The 25,703-nt window shown below is 35.5% G+C and overlaps 1 protein-coding gene across 1 annotated transcript; it reads right to left on the reverse strand.

Moving 5' to 3' along the window:
• Positions 1 to 769: 769 nt before the first annotated feature.
• Positions 770 to 10,942, reverse strand: LOC111897872 (piezo-type mechanosensitive ion channel homolog). The gene is made up of 19 exons (XM_023893815.3): positions 10,448 to 10,942; positions 10,030 to 10,110; positions 9,769 to 9,925; positions 9,526 to 9,683; positions 9,127 to 9,283; positions 8,858 to 9,044; positions 8,647 to 8,762; positions 8,404 to 8,488; positions 8,095 to 8,310; positions 7,843 to 8,020; positions 7,578 to 7,706; positions 7,319 to 7,492; positions 7,006 to 7,236; positions 2,557 to 6,827; positions 2,301 to 2,459; positions 1,718 to 2,221; positions 1,457 to 1,598; positions 1,226 to 1,370; positions 770 to 1,162 (listed from the first exon to the last, which is right to left on the reverse strand). Exons 1-19 carry the CDS (start codon positions 10,494 to 10,496, stop codon positions 1,027 to 1,029), a joined length of 7,275 nt encoding a protein of 2,424 aa, XP_023749583.2. The 5' UTR covers positions 10,497 to 10,942; the 3' UTR covers positions 770 to 1,026.
• Positions 10,943 to 25,703: the final 14,761 nt, after the last annotated feature.

The following is a 25,703-nucleotide window of genomic DNA, read 5'->3' on the forward strand; positions in this document are numbered from 1 at the left end:
TTTATTAAAAGTTTTTTTTTTTTTTTGGAAAGGGAACTTCCCTAATGAGGGTTTCCGGGCCAGCTTTCGCGCACCGACTAATCCCCCACTGCAAACATGAGGTTTTGCCTCATGCCCTGGAGTCACTGCAGGCGAACCTCCATGGCCACAACAAGTAATAATAAATTATATAATAAAAACTAAAATAAAAATAGGCTAAAATGTTCATTTTTGAGAGATTTAACAGAGGATGCTTGACAATTATAGTGTGAAGGACCAACCATACAATTTTTGCCAACCATAATGATCATACATGTAAAAATTTCAAAACTTGCACCTAAAGTGCGGAAAAATGCAAGCCACAGGGATCAAAACTGTAATTGAATCATTATTTCCTTATGTAATTTTAGAATTAAAAAACTACAGGTACCAAAAGTGCAATTTCCTAAATTAAAAACTACTGGGACCAAAAAAAATAGTTAGTTAATCTATTGTAAACAACAGGGAGCAGAACTGTAATTAATAAATTTCCTTTTAGAGTTTAGAACTACAGGGACCAAAAGTGTAAATTGTTAAACTAAAAACTAAGGACCAAAAGCATAATTAGGCGATTTTCTGTAAATTAAAAGGATAGTATAATAACAACAGTAACCACAACTCATAATTAACTAACTGAATTATATAAATTCCCATGAGCAACTCCAAACACGTATTCCCAAGCCACAAATACCAGTGTTACAATACAAGATGTGTGTGTGTGTATGTCTAAAATACCCTTTCAGTTAAAGTATGAACAACAAGAGAATTGTGTTTATATTGTATTTGTATGTATATATGTTTACAAAGAAGGAACTCAATGCAATCTCCCTATTAATTCATATATACACAAACAATGTTACAAGATTAATGAATGGATTGATACACTCTCTCTTCCCCACAAAAAAATTGAAGCTTGACACTTACCCTAATGTTAGCATCTGTATCGTTAGCCAGTTTTCTCCCCTACTACCGGTGTATCTTTGACTTTGACTTTGACTTCCTATGAAGCTAGTCAAGGCTGGTGTACTCTAGCAGCATGTGGGGTGATCTGTATATTTTCACTAATGTCCAATACAGCACCTCCTCCACTCCAAGCTCCCCCTCTGCCCTTGCAGCATAAATATCCTCACAAATCGCAATCAATCTGCATCCAACAAAAAGGTTCATTTACCATTACACCAATAAATGTACCATAATATTAATATACCTGTCACAAGAAGGAAGATTCTCATATGGGATTCTCATTCTCAGATCAGAGCACTGAAGCCTTATGAATCTACCAACTGCTAGCACAAATGTAATATACAGACCCCATATACTGAATTTACTCAGTGTCTCTCCAAGAAATCCCTCTGAAATTTAAAACAAAAAAAAAATCAAAATATCAGTGTCATTAATTCATCACACAAAACTAACAAATCCGCAAAACGACACTTACGTGGCGTTTCTTCTGAAACAACAATCGCCATGGGACCCATCAAATCCCCACACACACTTGAATTCAACAGACTTATATCAAAAAAAGACCACCATTCAGACTCCCCACGGTTCAAAACAAGCATCCCATCCACACCATTAGCCTGCACAACATCAACATTCACAAAGCTCTAAGCAAATACATTTACAGTTACACCCTTCCACTGTAGTTGAACGTGTCATTATTTAAAAGAAAAGGAAGGGTAGTTTTGTCATTATATACCTCCTGGTCAAAGGGTCTGACGTCCCCAGAACCCGTAACACGAAAATACCTCGGATACGTGTTGTTTACCCTAAAACTGTTGCTAAAACCATCAAGAACCCGTTTAACTTGTGATGGGTCAGGAAGATCCGATTGATCTAAAGTTTGCCCAAACATGACAACTTCTTTATTTTTAGGCCTTTCTCGATTCAATATCCAATTAAACTTCATATCCATGCCCTTAGCAAGCGATTGACTGAATCTTGTCTGAACAACTTCTGGAACAAGCCATAGATCTGTCGCATCTCCTTGACAGCAAATCACTTGAATATCATTCTCATTATATGATTCTAAGTAACCATGAGGGTCAAGATTTTCAGAAGAACTGACATTCGTCCATGGAGTGATTGCACATAGAGTCGTTTGGTATAACATTATCCTTCCGCCCTCTGTTTTTATGTCGAATTGAATGCTCGCATCGTTGATAGGGTTCGCAATGTTTGTCGGGTTCCCGCTGCTATACATCTGTCAAGTAAATAAACTTCAAATTAATCTCAAAATCTTTGAAATAAAATGGGAAAAAAAAATTTGATGGATTTCTTACAAGCATAGGAGCCCAGATGACGCATATTAATATGAAGAATAAGCATATCCCGTTGCAGAACTTCGTCACTTTTGTTTGCTTGTCTCCTTGTTTATGACCCGCCCTGTTTAAATCAGTGTCACATTTCACGAGGTACAAGCTTGCATTTATGTCCTCCAACTACACAGGACAGGTAACAAAAGACTATTAGACCAAAAAGGGCGGGAAAATGACGATGAAAAAGGGCGGGAGACAGAGAACAGGATACTATACTAACCTTGAGCCAGTCATACATGGTCAACGTTGTGGTGGTGCATGACCAATCAAGCACACATCTTAACTCGTATAGGAATGGTAGGGCCCGATAGAGTCTGTACCCTAAATAGTTAACCCTGGTTACACTGCTGGTCAAGAACTGTCTGTACAATGTGCTTTTATGTGGGACCCCTGATCGAATTTGCATGGCTTGAAAGGCGAGAGAAATCGCTTTCGTTACAAATATCGCACGAAGGGCAAACCCTGCTGCATTTTGCTGTGATGGCTTTGTGTTCCAGGCGTAGTTTGTGACACAGATGGTGAAAAGAAGGAGGTTACAAATGTAAAATATCACTTTTCCGGTGGCGAATGAACAGAGGTAGATGATTCGATCAAGCACGATCAAGAAGAAGACTGCCATTAAAATGAAAACAAACTCTTTCGGGAACTGGTCTTCGAGTTGATAAACATCGAGTAATTCGCTTTTGTTTTTGATAACGGATTGGTAGAAGATTGCAATCAAGAAGAAAACGACTAAATCTGCACCGAATGTATACGCGTAAAGATCGATTTCTCTTTTTCCTCCACCGATTACTGAAATTATTGGGTATGGAAACCCGACCAGTTTGAAAATATCTTTACTCTGTGCTTCGATTATCTCCTTGGCTACATCTGCTGCGGGAGTCAACGACTTGTACCTTTCGGTCAACGTGCATTCGTCACGTGGTGATGCGTATACGACCTCGAAAACAGCCATGGCAATGTTGGAGTCTTCTGTACTCCTTTCGATGCTTTGAACTTGAAGAACACTGGGACACGGGCAAGTTTCCGGGTTGGGTTCTTTACATCTTGCATCATGAACAATTCTAAGAGCTTGGTTTAGACCCGATTCGATTCTCGCGGGTTGAATCCCGTCTTCCGGACGCAAACAAACATCCATTGATAACTGGATAAAGTAAGGTGGCGATTCCGCTTCTTGTGTTAAAGATTTCCAGTATCGAGTACAGTTTCTGATTATCAATATTGCCAAGTTTTTCGCGGGTAGGACAATCTTTCGAGCCTTCTCTTTCCAATTTGAACTCGAAAGAAACTCGTTTTGGTTTACGATTCCTGTAGTAAGACTGCTGAATTCCGTTGATGAAACCAATCCGCTGTCTTTTGCGGTTATCGAGCTTTGAATCAGCGTGAATAGGTACACCAGAAACAGAGGAAACAAACTGATTACAAAAGATGCGGTTATTTTTTTCGCCGGAAAACCCCATTCCGTCAGAAAAGCCGATTGGATTGTGAAACCGCAGTGTTGGATGATGATCTGATACATGTATTGAATCAAGATGTAGAACTCTGTGTACATCAGCATTACCACCCAGAAAGTGTAACTTGGTCCCGTATTGACACACAGTGCGTACAAAAACAGAGCTGCAAGATACACCATTGAAAGCAGGCTAAAGTTCCAAAGATAGACGAGAAGGAAACAACAATAGCAGACAATATCATTGTTTGATCGCATTTGTGCCCAAATATGTCGAAAGATTTGACCAATTTGGATGCTTGGTGACTCGGAACTCATTCTACTTCTCTCCGATTCCACAGAACCAGATCGATCGAAACCCGTGAAATCTTCGTCTTGGGGTTCGGCCTCATGTATAACCGGAACCGGAACTGGAACATCGGAATCAGAACCGGAACCGGAATCTTGAGGAGGAATGTTGAAGTAGTTTGCTAGATTCGTAACCGCCTGATTCCCGATCGATTGCACCTGCGAAACACCGTCTCCAATCAACTGTACAGCAGAAATCAAAGACCTTTCCTTTTTCCCCTTGTTTTTCTTTTCGATTTCCGGAATATCCTCTTCAGTGATTTCAGAAAGCGATATTTTTCTCGGAGATTGCATCGCCGATAAACTCTCAAAAGGAAACATCGGGTCACCGGAATGTTCACGGTCAATACTTCTCCGCCTCCTTAACCCTTCCCAGTGCGGCGACCCATCACCACCACCACCCGCCACCGGTACCGGTACTGAAGGTGGTTCCGTACTATGAAGCTGAATCTGTAAATTGAGCATCTCAGATTTCATCTTTTCAACTTGCAAATTCCTCTGTCTTTTCTTCTCTTCAGCTTCACGAATGTACTGCAACTGTGCGGTTTTCCAAGCCGCCTTTTTCTCCTGTTCGCGTACAATCGCACCAATTTGCTCGGCTTCCAAATACCGGAAAACATAATCGAATTCTTCAGAAGCAAACATATACGATTGCAAAGACACCAATATAAAAATTATGATTTCAACCAATGCAGAACGTGACGTGATTTTGAACCCGTAATCATACTTATAAAACCCGATAACTTCATAAATATAATCAACCGTATCGCATTTCCCTTCGTTAAAAGAACCGATAAATGGCGATTGATAAGTCAATGAAAGCACGATCACCAAAAAGTTATATATCCGCAACCATCTAAAGATCTTGTTCTTCTTTTTCAAAATCGTGAGCCTCATTCGAAAGAAAATCAACGCGAACGCAAGATATCCAAGGTGTAAAATATCGTATTCAAGTGTTCCAGTTATTAAAACCAACGCGAGAACAAGATCCAACAAATGGCAATAACAGTATAACCGAAGATAGTCAAGAAAAGTCCACATTGACTTTGTTTCAAACGAGAGGTCCCGCCACACAAACGCATTTTTCCTTTGCGATAACATTTGTCGATAAGTAAACGACCCTGAAAAACTTCCGAACCGATCCGCCCGTAATTTAAAACACGCGAACATGAACACCAGAAAGTAACTGCTCAAGACCCGCGGGTCGTCCACGGTTAACCCGAGCCAGCAGTCAAGACAGTAGCTGAAGTACAAATCGGAGCTCCGCCAGCAGTCGTGGCAGCGCGTGGCGGTTTCCGGGATGGTGTTGCGCCAGGTGGCGAAGTATTCGAGTACAAGTACAGTGGCAAACATAAAGACAAATAATGGCCATGCTTTGCGTATAAACTGGCGACCTAAAAGCACACATGCAGCAAGTGATGCGATGTACAGCATGGACACGATGTTTAAAAGTGCAAAACTTGTAAGAAGCAACACGATCATTGTGATTTCAAGCCCGAAGAGAATAAACATGTTTTCCATCCAGAATTTCAAGTAGACTTTCAATGAAGTTTTTTGCATTTCGAATCTTTCTTTTCTCAATGCGAGAACCCGTTTTTTATTCCATTTATGGCTCTCGTTACTCCCCCAAAGATACCCGAGAAGATTCCGTTTGCTGCTACTTTCCGGAATCCCGGTTTTTTTACCGGAATCATCGACTCCGGGCCATGAATTACTCGTTTTGATCTTGGTTTTTTCTAAATTTCGGGCAGACACATCCGAGACAACGGGCAGCACGTCTTCTTCTGAAAAAAACAACGGGCAGGGTTCTTCCCATTGACCGACACCCGAGAGCCAGCTAGGCATCATTTCGAGCCAATGAAAGACATTGTATTGAAGCGTACAAGCTGCAACCACTAAAACTTTAGCCCGCAATCCGGCTTCCACTCCCCAAAACCCGGGTTCGTACACTTTCAACCCAAGAAAAACAGATACATCATAATATTTTTGACCCGGGAACATCTGGATCCGTTTGCCCAACATTTGAAACAAATACTCGATTGTAACAAGAAACCCCGTGTATGCCAGAAACGATTTCGATGGGACCCGCGAAGCTTTAGGTAAAAGTGAACAGAGCACAATGCCAAGAAGATACACGAACCCAAACGCGCTTATTGGTGATAAAGCAGCATAAAACATCGCGACAAATAAAATCTTTTGACTATGCCAAATCAAAAGCCTTCTGATAAACCCAATTATACCAAACTGTATTCGATTCGGATCTTCAACTGTTCGAAACCTGCTTTGTCTTCTCTCATAGCTATAAAGTTGCATAACAATGGTGATTGCTAATGGCTCTGAGACATTTTTCAACAATGAAGCTTGAGGATTGTATCCAAGGATTGTGTAGAGATCAATGTTTTCGGATACCCAGATCTCGAAAGATGGAAAGATGCTTAAACTGTAGATGAGAATGAACATGGTGATGGCGTATGCTTTTAATGGGAACCATAATCGGCGTTTTGTTTTCTGAACAAGTTGTCGGCCCGTAATCCAGAAGAGAAGAAGGAAAATGAACCCGAATGATACAAAATTTGGGCTTGCCATGTAGACTGTGACGAGTATTGTTATGAACGCAATGTATGTGCCAAATGACCTGTATAAAGATAGAAATTTCTGCCCGATTGCACTTAGATATGAAGCCACTTTTCTCTCTGAAAGAAAATTTAAAAAAAAAAAAAAAAAACAGGTGAATATTCACTATTAGTAAATCTTGATACGGTGTAAGGGAGTGTTTGGATGCGTGTTTTGAAACTGATCAGTTTGAATTGAACATGCATCCAAACACCCATTAAGACATGATAAAATTTAATGTATGACAAAAGTAAAGACCTTGAGATGGTGTATCATCGTTGATTCTTGTTCCCGATGCATAAACAGACAACAAAACCGATTTATTCAAACCAGCTTTCAAGATACTGAACCCAACAGGAGGATATGGTGTATGCTGTACAATTGCTGAGAATGAAAACAGCATTTTATACCCGTGTTTATCAATGGCACAAAAGCACGCAAGCAAAGCTATTTCAAGAAAATCCCATGAGCTACCATGTTCACGAAGACCTGTGGCAAATTTGGTCAGATATTTAAAAAAAGAAAAATGCAACATTATAAAAAAATAGTCTAAAAGAACCATTAGACATACCCAATTGAGATAAAACTTCCATAGTTATTGAGCCACTTTTCTCCAATGCTTGAGAGACGAGAGTTATTTGAAGAGAATACAACAAAGCAAAATGAAGCTCGCATAAAAGAAGTAAGACATGGCGTACTTTGTTGCTGATGTTGTGGCTCAAAAGATAAAGGAAAAAGAATATCACTGGATCATAAATTAGGGTTTTATATTAGAGACCTTGTTGTGAAATTGGATTAATAAAAAGATTAAAATCGAAATTAAAACGTACTGTATATAGCATGGATAAAACCGGGTTTCATTGCAATGAGAAATATGAGCACCAGCATAATAGCACGCGAGCATTTTCGTAGTCCCCAAGCAATTGTAGCCACAATCAGCACTTTTGTTTCTTCTTTAACTGCAAGAAATAGCAACTTGTGTTCATTCATTTGTTTTAACTGCAAGAAAAATAAGTTGTTCTTGGAAAAATAGGTATTTTGCAAGATCCATTGGCGAAATCAAGTAGATTTAGCCAAACATAATCACCTACTGACCTTCATGATTTGCATCTCCATTTGAGGCCTCATGATCCTCATCAGAAATGTAAAGAAAAACAGAGTTGTTGACAAGATTCCCAAGGGCAACCAAAACCCCAAGACAAAACTGAGCAAGAATAAAGAACCCTGGAATCGGATAATGCCACAATCCCACCATTTCCCAAATCTCCATATCCTATTTAACCAAATTTAAAGTCAAAAACATTAAATAAATAAAAAGAAACAAAATGAATAATAAATATTGTTTACCTTTCCAAGTTCAAAGTTGAGGTATGCAAATGCAACATTGAAGATATATGTGCTAACAGCCCATAAGAGAATGAAGATAAGAAGCAGCCCATTTAATCGGTGCAATTGGAATAATGATGGGAAAGCAAATATAATGTAACCCACATATACAAGTAACCCAAACGCACATACACTTGCAAAATAGAAGCTCCATAAAGAAAGTGCAAACAAGGACACCTGTCAATTTCATCACTGAAAATTTAACAAATAAGCCCAAACAAATATAACTGCTTTCAACCTAACACATAAGTGTAGTTCAAGGGTATTCACCGGAACTCCATATGTGAAGAAGTTGATACTGAATGTCCTAAAAACAGCACCTCTCACTAAAAGATTTGTGTGTCTTACACCAGATCTGCAAATAACATCACATTTAATTACACAGAGTAAACTACATTTTTTGGAACAGGGGTCAACATTGCTAAAATCAGCTATACTCAGGGACCAAAAATGTGATTTACATTTACTTCTAATTAAATATCTCTTTTGCAAAAAAAGGGCCTTAATAATTACCTTGATTCACGAACAAAAAAAGAGTCCTTTAAGGGCAGAAGATGCTCAGTTATGTTGCCTTCACTTGTGGACATGATGGAATCCATTTCTTCCAAATCATGTTTGACAAAAGATAACTGTAAATCACCAAAAGTGAATGAAAAATTAACTATGAGTTTTAGAAATAACAGAAGTAAAAGGTTACATAATAATAAGAAAAGACACACGATACCATGAAGCAATATATGATTAGTGAAGCAGCAGAACAAAACTGTGTCCACTCAGAGGTTGTAGAGATTTTGTAGAGGCCTATGAAATCAGCTATTGTAGCAATGAAGTTTGGGAAGTCTAGGGGAAGTTGATAGATGTATAGCAACAAAATATTTAACCCCGCATAAAACCAGAGATATCTCCACCACCTTCATCATCATGTAAACAAACTGTCAACAACTAGGAATGTTAATGTAACATGTAAAATTACCAAACTATCCTTAAGATTACCTAAAGAGGCCATGAAAGTTGCTTGTTAAGGACCAATCCACAAGGCCCACACAGCTACAAACAAAAAAGGGCAAAGAAATCCAAGAAGAATTGCTGATTCCAACAACCAGTTGAACAGCAGGCAACAGCAAGCAGAAAGCAACCTTCAAATGTGAACCTTCCATTTCCATATCATCAAAGCTTCATAAGTTGTTGAAGTTTTCAAGTAAACAGGCAAAAAGCAAGATATTTTGTACTTCAAAAAATCTACCCAAGTTTGTATTTGGATGGCATTGCTATAATTGGAAAGATATTTCAAAGTACAATGTTGTAATGGAAAGTAATAAGCAAAGAAATGAAAGTATTTCTTGTATTTAACCCTATTCTAAAACTGAAGAGCTAAATCAAGTTGTTACTAACCTAATCGGTCAAAAGCTGATGATGAACTCCCGAAAAAAGAAGTGGTGTGTATAAACAAACCTAATCTGCTTTCATGGAGTTCAATAAAAGCAGTGAATGCAACTAATAGTTGAACAATCAAAAGATAAATCACTATGGGTGATCTCCATGTTGTAACTCTGAAAAAACAAAAAAACATACCTCATGAGTCTGCATAATATAATAATCACAATAAATGACTGAAAATTGGATTCAAAATCTCACATCATAAATCCTATGAGCTTTGCCCACCAAGGTTCTTCTGCATTGCAGCCTCCACACTCAATGGCCCATGTGATTAGAAATGTTGTTTGTGAAAGGATTACAAGAAATGAGAAGAGTATGATAATCCATAGTAGTGTTCTCCCTCTGGATTGAAATCCTACAAAACATAATGATTATGATTTGCAAAATACACAAGGAAAGAGATATTTGTTAGGTTAAAAGTTTAATCGAGAATATAGAAGACTAGTTGAAATTCTTTACCTCGTTTAGGAGGAGTGAAGAGAATAAGTAGAGCCGCTAGCAAATTTCCAAGAGAGATCAAACTCCAGTTGAGTAAAGCGGCTGCAAGAGGATAAAGAATGAAAATGTATAAGACAATAAATTACAAAATAATTAGGAACGTTGCTCCTGCTCTAAAAAAGATCATCAAATAGCAACTGCTAAATAGAAGACCTCCATTGCAGTTCACAATTGAACATTTAGGAAGGTTTACTGAATCGTTTTCAACTTCAAAATTGACAAGAACTACTTCCTTTGGATAAAAAAAGCAAACTTCAAAGCTACATTAAACTATCTGAAGTACCAAAATTTACAGATATTTTGGGGTTAAAAACAAAATATATGTTAGAAATTATCTAGGTTTGAAGCTCTAAATCATAAGTGGGATGAAAGAAGATACCTGTTAAGAGCAGTACAGGCAAAACAAACCCACCAAGAAATCTCCCCATAATTCGCGCTGGTAGATTCAAAAGAGGATCGGTTCATACCATGTTCAGGTCAATCAAATCACCCGGACTTCAAACTTAATCTGGTTTTCAGATGAAATTACAGAAAACCCAATCAGGTTAGCTTCGTAAGCTGAAATTTTCATCGACAAACTAAACTCACAGAGAAGAAGGCTTTGTTTTGGGTATTTGATTGGGTTTTCCTGAAGTAACGGGTGAGAAACTGAAAGTCAAGATACTATCGGATCTTGAATTCAACTGTGGGGTAATTATTTATTGGTGGGTGTACAGAGTTGAGGGATAGAGTTAAGTTGATCTGTGGAGATTTGAAGAGGGAAAGCGGATATGTAGCAATCTATTGAGAATAGGGTTCAAGATTTGAACGCATGTATTCGTTAGATTGCTGCACTTGGTTTGTTGGGTGTTGTAGCCTTGTAGGACCAAAGTCCTGGCTTGTTTGATATTTGAAGGAAAAGGTTTTTGATTGGAAGATATTTTCTTGTGGTTTTCTTTTGAAATATAAACATCTCATTTTTATTAGAATATTATATTTTTAATTTTTTTTAGTACGGGTATTTTCTAAAATATATTAAACTGTAGTATTATGTTTCCATTTTTTTTAATTAAATTTTTTTGTTTTTAAAAAATTTGGTAGATATCTCAAAAGATGTTATTGTAATTTGTATTAAACAATTGATAAAATATTATCTCTTTAGGAAAGATTTTATAAATAAGAATTATAAGTTATAAATTTATTTTTAACGTTTTTGTAGTCGACAAAAGCCATACTCTTTCGTACAAATTTCAAACACCTTCTGTTTTTTCAAAAGAATTTATTTTACTTCTACTTTGCTAGAAATGAGAATATAATGTTCAATGCAAAAACCACATTTATCGTTGTAAAGCAAAAAACTACAACTCTTTTTTCTATTAAAAAAGTATAAAAAACAAAACCAAAAACTGAAATAATAGCAAATAAGAGTTTGACTTGCAACGCAAGTTGAAGATAAAGGGTGTGTTTGGCACGTAGCGTTTGAGAGCTTCTAACTTCTAGCGTTTGACAAAATACTTAATTTTGAACAGAAAGTCTCGTTTGGCACTACAAGCCTCTAGCGTTTAGTTTAAACAAAACGCTCCAAATCTAAATGTTACTTCATGTAGCGTTTAACAAAACGCTACAAGCTACAAACCACCCGCTAACCGCTACAAGTTACCCGCTACCAACTAGTTTTGCCGAACACACCCAAAAGTGAGTTGCATATAAAACAATGCTGTGGAAATACATTCTTTCTAATCTTACAAGTCCATATAAAATGTAAAAAATCTAGAGTGGAAAAAACTATTTTTATTGTATTTTCCACATAAAGAGGTAATGTTATATATAATAAATAATATCACTTGTTTAATAACAAATCATAGTATCCTATTATTATTTGTTTTCTTTATTTATTGTTCTTTATGATTTATTTATTTTTTAATGCATTTGATTTTGCCATATACCTAATTATAATATTGCATTTTTAACTTTTGTTTCTTATTAAATATTTTACATTAAAAGATCTATCAAGCAGGAAGACTCGTCTCTTTGTGATGCCGCAAACAACCCCATTAATTCCGACAACATTAAGTTTTTGGATGACAAGACCAAGTATTTAAGTACCTAATTGCAGAGAAAAAAAACATTAAACTTCATTCACATGAAACATAAATTCTTGACTCATATTGTTGGTACCAACTATTTTTTTTTTAAATACCATGAGGGTATCATGGGGCATTTTCATATCTAGAGTACCACGAAGGTATCATGGAACATTTCGTTTCTTTGTCTACTTTATTCAGAAGGAAATTTGTGGACCATGTGTTTGTTCACACATATGACATCGAACATGAAAATGCAAAATCCTTATGACAATGGCAACAGGTTCAAAATCCCATATATCTGAATTTTGGATACTGTATTTTGATATTTTGATTCATATTCATATTCGAAATCTCAAATACTCAAAAAATTTGATATAGATACCAAAATTTCAACTTACATATTATTATCTTTTAAACAATCTCATTAAATAGTTATTCTTTATTTATTTAATATCGCATGTAAGATCATATAACAAATGTCCATTTATTTAATAGTTGAATACAAAAAATAAAAAAATAATAAATAATAAATAAATAAATAAAGAACCGTAGTGAATGAACTCCCTTATATTTCTTCAATTGTTTCATCCAAAAAATTGAAGACTTGTATAACAAATATATAAAAATATTCTATATGGATTTTCGATAATTTAAATATCTTTTTTTGGAAAATCACTATCCAAATTCATATAAAAAAATCATGTATCTAAATTTTGAGTAATTTCGATTCTAATTATTGAGTTTAGATAGACTTTGAGAAGCCTACAAGCAGAGATATGTGGCTCACTAAAGATTGGTTACATCACTGATGAACATGTTCATAGTCATTCATGTATTCGGTATTCTCAAGAGTTTGATTTGATTGTGTTGTTTTACAAAACGATAAACTAACAAACAAGTTAGATATAAATTTTAACTTAACTATTTTTTAAATTTCATTCTACGAAATATTGGTGTTTTCCATTTGAAAAATGTGGTTTACGTTTAACCACATATAAACATGGTTGTTTTTTATTTGAATTTAATGAAATAAGTTATGAAGATGTTATCTAAAAAAAATTTATAACTTCTTCATCCGACATCTATTTCCGTCTGTCTTTTTATCGTTACGCTGCTATTAACGAGATCTTCGATTCTTGTTTAGGTTGTGTCAGCTAAAAACCGTTCGGCTTAATATTCGAACTATGGGTTGTACACTGCTAAGCCGAAACTTCGAAAAATCATAACTTCCTCATACGAAGTTAGATTTGAGCGTTTTTTTATGGACGCTCTCGGTTTAACTTATTTTACGACTTTCGTTTAGATCACTAAGGCTAAAAGTCGTTCTATCATAGATTCACTATTTACGCTTCCCGGTGTCGTGCCGGTTCCGTCGCGAAACTTCGACATGTCATAACTCCTTCGTTATAACTCGGATTCCGACGTTCTTTATATGTAAGGAACCCTTGTAATATATACTATCACCTGGTTAAGATTATTCCTTTTAAATAATATTCCATCAAAAACTCATTTTTGATGCTCATTGTCTCTAAATTAACTAGCATGAATCTGCGGGCGTTACAGGTCCACTGGAATGAAACAGATTTGGCAAAGAAAGAAAGCAAATTGGAGAGGGAGAGAGAGAGAGAGAGAGAGAGAGAGGTTTCGGTGTTCGAAGGCAGCAACGATGGTCGAGACTCTTGGTGGTTCATCGATGATGCAAGCCACTCCACAATAAACATTTTACTTAGGCAAAGGGAGACTCCATCTTTTGCTAAGCCAATAATAGCATCCGTCTTCATCTGTGATGCAAGTCACTCCACAATACGACTACTAGGCTCGGGGGTGGTGTTCATCGATGGAAAACCTTATCCATATCAACTTCTACGTGTGAAGACCCTTACATACTCCATAGCTTTAAATCCTTTTTTATGTATCATTTTTTTGCGAAATGTATTATTTATTGTATCATTTCAATGTCTACTTTTATATTATTTTTAATATTATTGTTTTATATTTTTATTTGTTGAAATTGGCCTTTTAACTTTTTGGTTTAAATGTTAGGTTAATTATATAAAAGATTTTATATTTTTTGATTTTTTTTGTTTAAAATAAAAAATATATTAAAAAAACATCTGTATTTTTCTATTTTTTTCAGTTAACTCTTTTAATAGATTTACCGGTAATCTTCAAGTTTACACAAAAAATAATAGGAAAAGCTCTCAACTTTTTTTTTTCCAAAAAACCCTTACATTTAACAAACTTTTTCGTTTGTAATATGTTTTTTTCGTTTTGACAAACTATTCTCCGTTTTCTTATTGTTTTTTGTTTAGTGTTACTGATGGTTTTCAATACTAAAATCCAAAGGAAACATTTGTTTTTAAAAAAAAAATAATAATAAGGTTGTAATGTCCAATTCTTGCTAGAAAAATGAATATCGAAATCTATTTATATGATGACCAGAGATATTATCAAGTAAAGAATTGTGTAGATCTCATCTTAGATTGTTTTTAGCATCAAACAAAAAAATTGTTTTCGTGCTCCAACTAATGTTTTGGAATATAATTTAAGCTTTCATGTTTTCACCATTAGAAATATTTTACATGTTAAAAATAGTTTGATCCATAATAATCACATTATATTTTTTATGTCTAATTTTTATCATTAATAGTCATGTAGTTATGGGATAGTTAACAAGCTCTTTTAGCATTGCATTATTATTTAATTTAAATTACCAAACACAAAAAAATAGTTACCAACTAAATGACATGATAAATACATAAAGTACGATGATCAATATTTTTCTTCTCAATGTCTAAAGGGCTTTTTTTTAAACCACTTTTGGTTGCATCGCGCAGAACACGCTCATCGCTTGGTCTTTCACATCTGTTTGTTTTTTAAAAAACCTTTGACTTAAAAACTGTTGAGTGGGTTCACACCCTCGACCGGCGTCGGAATCGCCAGGTTGTGCAACGTTATGATGACAGTACACATTTATTGAATACATTAAACAATACACAATTGGTATAACATAACCATTATTTTTATTTATTTTATAAGGGTTCTAGGTCTGCTAATACCCACTCCTTGATCCTCACCTCACAATGGGAAACAATTTGAAACAGGGCGTTTGTTAGGTACATTTCATGCATCCATTTTATAGTTTTACTCCATAAAAGTGCATTGCATATAGGCTTAAACTCATGCATTTTGCATGTTTTTTGAGATTTTTCCTGAGGCTATTTCATTCACACACTTTTGTGATATTTCAGGGACTTTTGGAGGCAATATCTTGCTTGATGAGATAAATAAGAGATGTAGATGAAGTTTCGGGACTCGCAGAGCAACGAGGAGAAAGATATCAAAGAAATGAAGATTTTGGCTTTTCAGAGATTTAAACGGCCGTGTAAATGGAAGCCTTGTGTGTTACACGGATTGTGTAAACGAAGACTCTCGAGCATTGTACTTTGAAGGCCTGACCAATTTACGTTGTGTAGTTTTGTATTTACACGGGCCGTGTAAATGATAGTGTTAGTTTACAAGGGCCATGTAAACGTTGTCGTGAGTTAAAAACAGTTTTCTTTCTTTCTTAAAAAGGGCAACCGGTTCCATTAGAAGTTAAGTCGATTTTAGGAGTTCTTAGGGCGATTTTCTGGAGGAATTGGAAGACAATTAATACTTGGAAACACTTGGATCTCGTTTGGATTTCAATTTGTAAGACTTTAATTTCAATTTCTAGGTTTGTGCTTTGTTCTAGTCATGTGTGGCTAGAAACCTAGTTTCTCCAACTTTGTCTTGACTTCTTTGTTTTGATTTCAATCATGTGACTTGATGTTTGCTTTCAGTTTTAATCTAGTGAATTTGATTTTGTTTCAATCAAATGTTTGATTCTTATTGGTCATTTGAATTAGGGTTAGGTTATTCAAGTTATCTAATTGCAAAATCCGTAATTGTTTTGTAAATTGGACTAGGTAACAAGTACTAAATTGATTTCTATTGAATGAATTTAGTGTAAATCTTATTCACACGTTCTTACGCTCGCGAGCTTATGAGGAGTATTGAGTGTTGTTGGGAACAATCACATAAATATCATTGAAACCTTTTAATTTCTATCTAAGAGCTTGTTTAGACTTAAATTAGAAGGTTAGGTTATTTTCAAAGAGCTTGTTTTGAATTTGACAATGTGGTGAATGGAAATTGCTAGAACTTGTTAGCATTTGTAAATACCAACTTAGATAGAATTAAACAAATATCATTTCATACTTGGAATCACATTGCTAATTAGTCTTGCATGGAGCTGGAGTATTTGCAAATCTTGAATTTACTTTATTTAATCAATTGCTTACTCATTACTTCAGTCCTTTATTTGAATCATTGCATATAAACCCCCTTCTTTTATGATCCTATTTGTACCTTACGCAAAAAGGGTATAAGCACTTGTCTCGTGTCTCTGTGGATCGACCATACTTACCTATTACATTTTTAGTGCAAAGTAGTAGTGTTTTTGGAGTCATTTATACCCCTTTATTTTTTGGGTTTGACACACCTAACAACGTTACACACGGAACTCCCGGAAAGAAAGAGCGCGAGCTCTAATGATAGCCATAATCTCTGCACGGAACGCGCCCAAGCGTTCATCCAAGATCTCTGAAATGCTGCGAGAAATCTATGATGAGATGAACTCCCATATTTGCTCGCTAATCGGCTTAGCACTTGCACCTGAGCCGAAACCCGAACCAAAACTAGAACCAAAACCAAAACCACCACCCTGAGTGCTCATCTCCAAACTGAAATTCGACATGCCAAATATCAAAACATTCCCAAGAATCCTCCTCCCATAAGCTTCTTAGATTCTCCAAGACTTTCATTGATTCGAGTATGGATCTTGTGCTTTCAGTAGTACGGGCCCAATACTACCTTCCACACATATCCATACTTTCCTCAGCAATTATCCCAAATCCTCTAAGTCACTTCCTCAAACCAATGCACCAAAATAAAACATATCCTAGGCTATCCTAGGTTCCCGATCTCACCCAACCCTCAGCTACTGAAGGACTCCCACTGATGTCAACTAGCTCCCTCATGAATATAGTCACATGCAAAAAAGATCAAGTAATCCTTTGAGTAAAAGACACAACCCTAGAACAGTTAGACTCAAATAAGAGTTGCACAATAAGGTCAAATCCATCACTCTAAGATTATTTAACTTGTGCCACATGTGAATTAACATATTTACTTAGTCGCCGATCCACATCACTAAGAGTCCCACAAAGCACAAAGCAAACAACATTCAAGAAACGAAAAATCTAACCACATACACTAATTAAGCCATTCTATCCACTTATCAGAAATTCATACTAGCGTGTATTTCTAAAGCTCATACAATCAGACATATAAAGGCATCTCTCTTATTATATATTACCGACCAGATCCTTAGCCCTAATCCCGGATGCAATTCACATAATCATAGCCTATATCATAATAAACATGTATTGGTATTATGGGAACCACTTACTTCAGATCGGCCGATTGCACGCATCACACCCCATTCTTGATTAGAAATTTCTTTTTATTTAAATGTTTATTTTATAAAATTTTCACCAAAACCTCAGTTTGAGTCCAGCAACACCCGAGAGTATACCTGAATCCCTTAAACCAATACTCTGATACCAACTTGTAACATCCTGAAAACCAATGGTAAAAATTTCATTTTCATTAGAATCAAAACACAAATGTAACTTCATCCAACCATGTAAAAGCATTTCAAAATAAAAAATTTATCAGAGTTCATCCCCAAAATCATATATTACGGAAATCACGGGTGTGTGCGCTGCGATCAAGTCGGGCCCTTCCCTTTCGATCCAGAAGTACCTGAAACCATAAACCACAAACTCTAAGCACGAAGCTTAGTGAGTTCCCCAAATACCACATACCAAACATATCAAACGATCCATACATATCATACATATCCTATCCGTCAATAAAAGTGTTATGTGCCAACCATAGTCTTGTCATTATGCCACGAGCCGCCTTATGGTCTTCCTTGCTAGGACGGAGGCCAAAACCCTGGGCCTTAGAGACAAGTGCTAGCAGCCACATCCGGGTCTTCCATGCAAGCATCACAAAGACAACTAGCATACAATCTACAACTGCTTGACCAATAATTGCTAGAGTTCAGACTCTGGTCTTGCATACAGTTTTCCAGGAGCTGCCTCATAGTCTTTCATACATAATGCCAAGGGCTAACCCTCGGGTTTTCAAGAATACATAAACCAAATGGGTCGACATTAGTTCCTTCGACCCATAAAACAGTGAGGAGACTCACCTCGAATGCAGAAGCTCACTGAAGGAAATCCCTAACTACTGCTCTGACGGCTTCCTGAGCTATCAATACCAAATTAACACCCGATTAGAAATTGGGTTCCAAACTATGATCTATAAACCATACTTGGGGTGAAATAACTATTTTACCCCTGACCCAACATGAATCAAAACTGAGACCCAAGCCCAAAACCAAAAGGCCCAAAACTACAAAGTCCATAATCCCACTAATGGCCTAATTTTCCAAATTGAGCCCAACCCATATGGGCCTTATCCTAAAGCCTAATAACTCCTTATCCAATAATAAATCTCAGATGGGCCCAAAAGGCCCAAAAGACATCACGAGGCCCAAGCCCATTGGGCCTACAAGGCCCAACAAAGAAAGCTGAAAACATAGTCCAAGAAGGAGTCCAATACCAATGACAACTCCATAGTCCAAGAAGTCTAACTCTCAAAGCCCAATACCCAGATCCAAGGCCCAAAGTCCAAAGATGTCAAACGAGCCCAAAATGGAACTGGTCCATTTACTCTAGGCGTACCCCTGAAATCCTCAGTACGTGGGCCGTATACGCGGTTACCCTGGGCGTAACCTCGATCCTTCCCAAAAATCAACCCGTGACTTAATCCCTTAAGCACTTAGCCCCAAAGCCTCATGGAACCTTCATAATAAGCTCTTAATTGATAAAGTTGCCAACTTTATTAGTTTGCATGTCTATATAGGACCCAACTTCCAAAATAATCCTTCAAGATCCACAATAACCACCTTAGCACATGCATGATCCATCCTTAAGCATCAAGCAAGCACCTTTATGAACTAATAACCTCATAAATACAAAGAATATCAACTCTAAGCTCCTGGGGTGTTGTCAAATCACTAGATCTCACCCATGAGACCAAAATGGGACCAAAACTCACATAATGCTAGATCTAAGCTTCTAATTAGAAAGGTTAGAGCTTTATACATCTAATGAGCTGAAAATAGAGTAGAGAGTCGAGATCCGCAAGCCTTCCCTTGAACCACTTCCTTGCACCAAGCTTCCACCTCTTGAATAATCACCAAAGCCCACCAAAGATACACACAATAAGCTCAAAACACTCTTGGAGGAAGCTAGGGTTTTAGAGCAATGAGGGCTGATAAATGAGAGAGTCTCGAGGTTATAATGGTGTATAAATAGTGCCTAAACCCTAACTTATGTTGGGCGTACCCAGCCAGACAGACGCATACCACCTCGCATGCATAGGACCAACACCAACTTGCCAAAAAATTCCATTAGGGGCCAATTATGTCAATATCTTTAGAATGTAATAACTTCCTCATCTTAGATCCTTTTCCGACGAACTTTAAATCCATGGAAAGGTGGCGAGAAGCCCTACGCTTCTAACAACACACCCAAACCTTAAAACCTCCCAATCAAAACCCAAAATCCATAAAAGACCGTGTCATCAAATTACGATCATACCCTTGACCTCCAAAGACACTATTGAACACTTGGATCACTTAAACCACAACACCCACACCCGAGAAGGGCCGAATTCTTCCTTTCCAAAGGCCCTAAGCCTCATGACCACTGAAGATTGGACCGCAGGCTCGAAAAAGAAGCAAATCCGAAACCGAGTGTTACATAAGATGTGGGCCACTATTGGGATTTTGTGCCATTAGGTTTGGGCCATGACTTTTTGGGCCAAATGAGGGAAGGGTAAAATGGTCTTTGATCCTGGGAATTGAGATTAGTTGATTAAGTCTCGATTATGGTTTATAACCCAATTATTAATTAGGGTTGAATTTGATTGGTTAGTGCGGGGATTCTCCGATTCAACAACCTGAGCATTTATTTGATTTTCAGTAGACTGATTTGAGTTTGCTCACTATAGTGTAGGACACTAGGGATTGTATGTGCTCGTAGTCTTTGTGACTCCTAATGTATGTGTTGTATGCATGTGTGTCTGTTTTCTATATGTATGTGGAATGAAATAGACCTGGTACAACCTTATACTGACATAGTGACATATGAGTTGAAATAGACTTAGGGGTGAAATAGACCAGGTACAGCCTTATGCTGACATATGAGTTGAAACAGACTTGGGGTGAAATAAACTCGGTACAGCCTTGAGCTGACGTATATGTATGGTATGTGGTATTTTGGGGAAATCACTAAGCTTTGTGCTTACAGTTTTCAATTTAATGTTCGGGTACGCCCGGTTCGAAGGGGAAGAGTTTGGGATGATCGCATTGTACACACCATGATTTTCCGTTTATTTGACTCTGATGTACTTTGGGATGTTTTTTAATACACTATTATTACTTTATGGTTTTCAACAAATATGTTTGGTTGATGGTTTAATTAATATAAAAACGAAAATTTTGGTTCTGAGTTTTGGTACGTTACAAGCATAATATTGAAGCTATATTTCAAGCGTTGTTATATGTTTAGCAAATTGAAGGTAAATTGTCATGGACCAACTTATCAATAAAAGTAATAAGAAAAATAAGGGAATGGCTGGAAATACCTCTACAACAAAAGATCAATGTTAGTTGCCTCTTCCTCCTTATTTTGTTTTTGATGTGCATAGATTTAAATTAAAACAATGTATGTAAACTTTTAAGTCATCTTATGCTCAAGCTTCATGTACATGATAATTCAAAACTTTTAAGAAAGTAGAGTAATAAAAAATCTATCTCGTAAGTCATACATAATGATGTATGAACCAAGGAAAAAGAATCAAGAATGACCCTGTACCTAGCTATTATCGATCATATAAGAGCATATGATTTTTCCCAAAAAAAAACATGAGTCATCATCTTCTCCAATATCTATATTCATCGTCTTCTCCAAGGTTCATAGATAATGTGATAGAAATTCAGAGAGAGAGAGACTATGTGAAAAATTAAATCCACAATCTTTAATATCTCATCGTCTTATCCAATATCTAGAGTCATTGTCTCGTATTTTCCTCTAATGGTGTGATAATCCGATTTTACTACTTCTTGGTTCCTAAATTGATACAACAACGATAGTGTAATGTTAATTCTATCTCGCTTTCACTCTGTAACTTGTTGGTATAAATATTGGTGATGAAGATCATTTGAAGGAACAGGGAGTTAAGGGAACATGAGAGACAACAATAGGAAATTAAAGGCAAAGATAGGATTTGTGGGGGGGAGAAGAAACATCATGGAAGCGGAGAAGAAGGAGGGGAAGATGGAGTTGTGGGAGAGCTAACGACGGAGGCGTGCATGTAAACTGAAGAAGAGAACGGTAAATAATGACTTTAAATGGCTATGTGAAATAGTTGTTGATCTAATGGTTGTGAATGGAGGGATGGTTTTTAACCACTCTCCATTAATAAATATATAATATGTATTCTTTTAAACATGTTTTCAAATAGAAACTATTCTTCCTGACAGATATACTACTCTTATATACTTGAAAACTATCATCGCAAAACAAACACCACCAAAAGTTGGTGTTGTACGATGCTCCTCTTTATTTGTACTCGGTGCTTTTTTTTTAGGTATTCTCTTCTATCTATGGCTCTTTTTTTTTTTTTATAATTAGAGTCTTTGAAAGTGCTTTTTCAAAATGATTTATTAATTTATTGTTTTTTCTAAAAACTTAATAAGCTAAAAAATATTTGGTAAATACTAACTTTTTAATGAAAAAATGACTTTTTTAAAAAAATCATAAATTTTTGGTTTTTCCAAAAAATTAATAAGTAAGATCGAAAAGCACTCATAAACACGAGTTTAGTCATAAGAACCTCATACTCTAGAAGTTCTACCATTGTATAAGAGAAAATTTCAAAATTAGTCAAATACACTAATTACTTTACAAATTTAGCCAAAAAAAATGAAAATTGCAAAAATAACCACGAAAATCGTAGATGGAAAAGACCAATCTGCGATTTAGCCCCTTCCATCTGCGAATGTATAAGCGCCTAAAACACAGCTTTGCTTTAGGCACTTGTATATTCGCAGATGGAATAGTCTATCTGCAATTTTTCTGGAAAAAAATACAAAAATATTTTTTTTCTTCATTTTTCACTCTTCAAGATAGAAAAACTCTCACTCTCAGCAATTCCCTGCGATTCCCTGTGACGATTTCTTGAAGAAAATGGACGATTTTTTCAACAATCACGAAAATATGGTTAGATTTTAACTCTTTTTATGTTTTAATTAACATTTATTTAGTATATGTCTTTATTATTTTATTATTTATTGTATTAGTTAGTGTAAAAAAAATGAAATTATATTGTTTGTGATTGAGTAGTTTTGTTGTACTTGATAGTTTTAATATTATTTATTAGTAAACTTGAAGTTTAAACGGTTATATTTTAGAGTGCGTGATACGAAAATGGTATATGACCCGGAAGAGTTTTGTTTGATAACCGGGTTGAATTTTGGGGATTATCCAAAAAATATCGGGAAAAAAAGTGTTAGAAAAAATAGTTAGTAGTAAAAAAAGATGTTTATTGTGTGAACGACTATTTCCGAACTATACAAATAGTTTGGTGAAAATCGGTGACCTGAAAAGTTTTATTTTAAATCAACCATTCTTAGAAGTTGGCGACGCTGATGCAATTAGAGTATGTTTGATATATATTTTATGTGAATGTTTTTTGGGAAAAGAAATAAATGATTGGGTGCTGCAAAATTGGTTTTTTTTTTGCTGAGAATTTGGATGTCTGGAACAGTTAATTTTTTGTTTACTTTGAAAGTTTCATATTATTAATGTTAATTTATATTATAACTAATATTTATTTGTTTTATTAGTTTTGCTTGGGGTAGCTACTTATGGAATTTTACCTATGAGGACATTGAGGATAAACAAAATAAATAAATATTTATCATTGCCTGAACGTCATCAAACTTTAAAATACTCCATCTCAAGATTTACGGCTCCATTTAGGGTATAATTTTTTTTTTGAAAGAGCTAGGGTATAAAAATTTATTTATATTTAAATGATTTTATTGTTATGTTAGTCATTTTAATTTTAACTTTTATTACTATAATTGTAAAAATTGTTGTATATGAGATGCTTCCGGCTATTCTTGCATGTGGATTTGTATTGAGAAAAAATAGAGACATGGTTCGAATGAAACGATGGAGTGACACAAAAAAATTGAAATGGGTTGATGTGAACAAAATTTTTTCAAAGACACAGGTTTATAATTTTTTTTTTTATTTTTAATAAAAGTCATTATTATACTTTTATATGCATTTTTAATATGTTCAATTTTTTAGGAGGGACAACCACCAAGAAATAGAATGTCACCGAGTGATGATGAGATGAAATCTTGTTATTATATGTCATTTCAAGAGTATGTATATGGTGAACGGAAATCAGTTCCATCCCCAGTACGAGACTATTTTAGGAGACAAGATGAATCTTCGTCTAGTATGTCGTCTAGTGGTCGCTCTCACGGTAGAGGTGGGCGTAGTGGGAAACCCAACTTAGAGGAGGTGTTGAAACGACTACATGTACTGAAACAACAAATGTTTATGAACCGAGAACCTACAGAGGTGTTTGTTGAAGAAGTGAATAATGAAGATCTATGTAATAACATCAGTTTTGAGGAGCCTGCAGTCTTCCAAACAAATTTTGATGAACCGGTTAGTTACATGCTACATTTTTTAAAAAAAAATTATTAACATATTTGAAAATTTGTTTTCATATTTTATATTTGAAAATGTAGATTGTAGATGATGAAGGGATGAATAAAAATAATACAAATGAAAATGTTTTTGGTAATATTGAAGACGACAAGGTTATTATATATATTACAGTTACGATTTTAATAATTAAATTTTAAGGTGTCTTTCGTTAATAACTATAATGTGTTATTTTTAATGTAGGAGTTGGAGGAGAGGAATGACAATGCGGGTTGTAGTAGGAACAAATTTGATGATGATGTGTTTGATGTAAATGATTATAATGAAGCTAAAGAGGTTGTTATACATACATTTATTTTAATTTTTTTTAGTAGATTGAAACATTTTTTTAATTAGAGATTATTGCTTATTAATTTAGGTGTCGGAGGAAGATGAAATAATAATTACGGAAATTGTAAATTATTATGATGTTTATGATTTTGATGACAAAGAAGTTACACCCGATAGACCAAGGGCTCGAAATCCATCAAAGTATTTGTGTCCTCCTTACACCGAGGTATTCCTTTAATTTATAAACTTATATCGTAATAATAGAATTTTATTTTTATGTGAGTTATTTGAAAGATAGAGATTTAAACATTTGAATATTTTTTTAGTTTCACACGACACCGAAGCAAAAAAGAAGACCAAAAAAGAAAGTTGATATCAAATCAACAAGCCCCGTTCCTTTTCCAGCTTTTGCTGTTGTTCACAACTTCTCTGTGTTGTGCCTGCAACCTTACGTAGCAAGCGGTGAGGTTGTGATCCATAATTATTTATTTCATTCATATGATGTCCAGCATCGTTTGTTTAATTTGGAGTTAGATAGAGATTTTTGGAGCGCCTTGTTTAGGCATACACATGACGGATGGTTGGAGTCATCGGTAAAATAATTGTTAATTTGTTATTTTAAAAGTATTTTGTTTTTTAGTTAATAAAAAAAGTATCATAATTCTGTGCAGCATATCACCATTTGGTATAGACTACTGATGGAGAGACGTTTTGATAGCGACCGACATACAATAATGCCTCCAAATTTTTTGTTTGCCATGCTCTGGAGGAAGGGCACGATTAGAGGGCGTTTATGGCTGACATTGCAACGTACCTCAACTTCATGGTTGCTTGGTGAGATGTCGATACGGTAAACTGAATTGTTTATTTTGAAAATATTTTCGTTATGTTTTTGTATTCTGATATGTAAACATAATTTTATTTTTTGATCCTTATAGAGGTTCTATTGTCGATTCATTCATCCCATAATCACTGGTTATTTGGGGAACTACGATTGGCGTCAATGGAAGTCCATATTTATGACAGTCTCGGTAGAGGGGCTTATGAAAAATTCAACTCTAATGGAACCTTTACCAAATTTGAAGCTCAGGTGGCAGATTATTTAGACAAGATTAACTATTGGGCCCGAAGGAACATCCTAAGGATTCCATTAAATACGCAATTCATTTTCGAAACAAATGTTCCCCAACAAAGTAGTCATTTGGGAGTTTGCGGTGTTTTTGTTTGTATGTTTATGGAACAATTAGTTTCATGCCAACCAATACGTGAACTTATTGACCCAAGGAACGCAACTTTAGAGTTTCGCCAACGGATGACAAAAATTATT

Source organism: Lactuca sativa, chromosome 8 (genome assembly GCF_002870075.4).
Source record: "Lactuca sativa cultivar Salinas chromosome 8, Lsat_Salinas_v11, whole genome shotgun sequence".
NCBI classification, from domain to species: domain Eukaryota; kingdom Viridiplantae; phylum Streptophyta; class Magnoliopsida; order Asterales; family Asteraceae; genus Lactuca; species Lactuca sativa.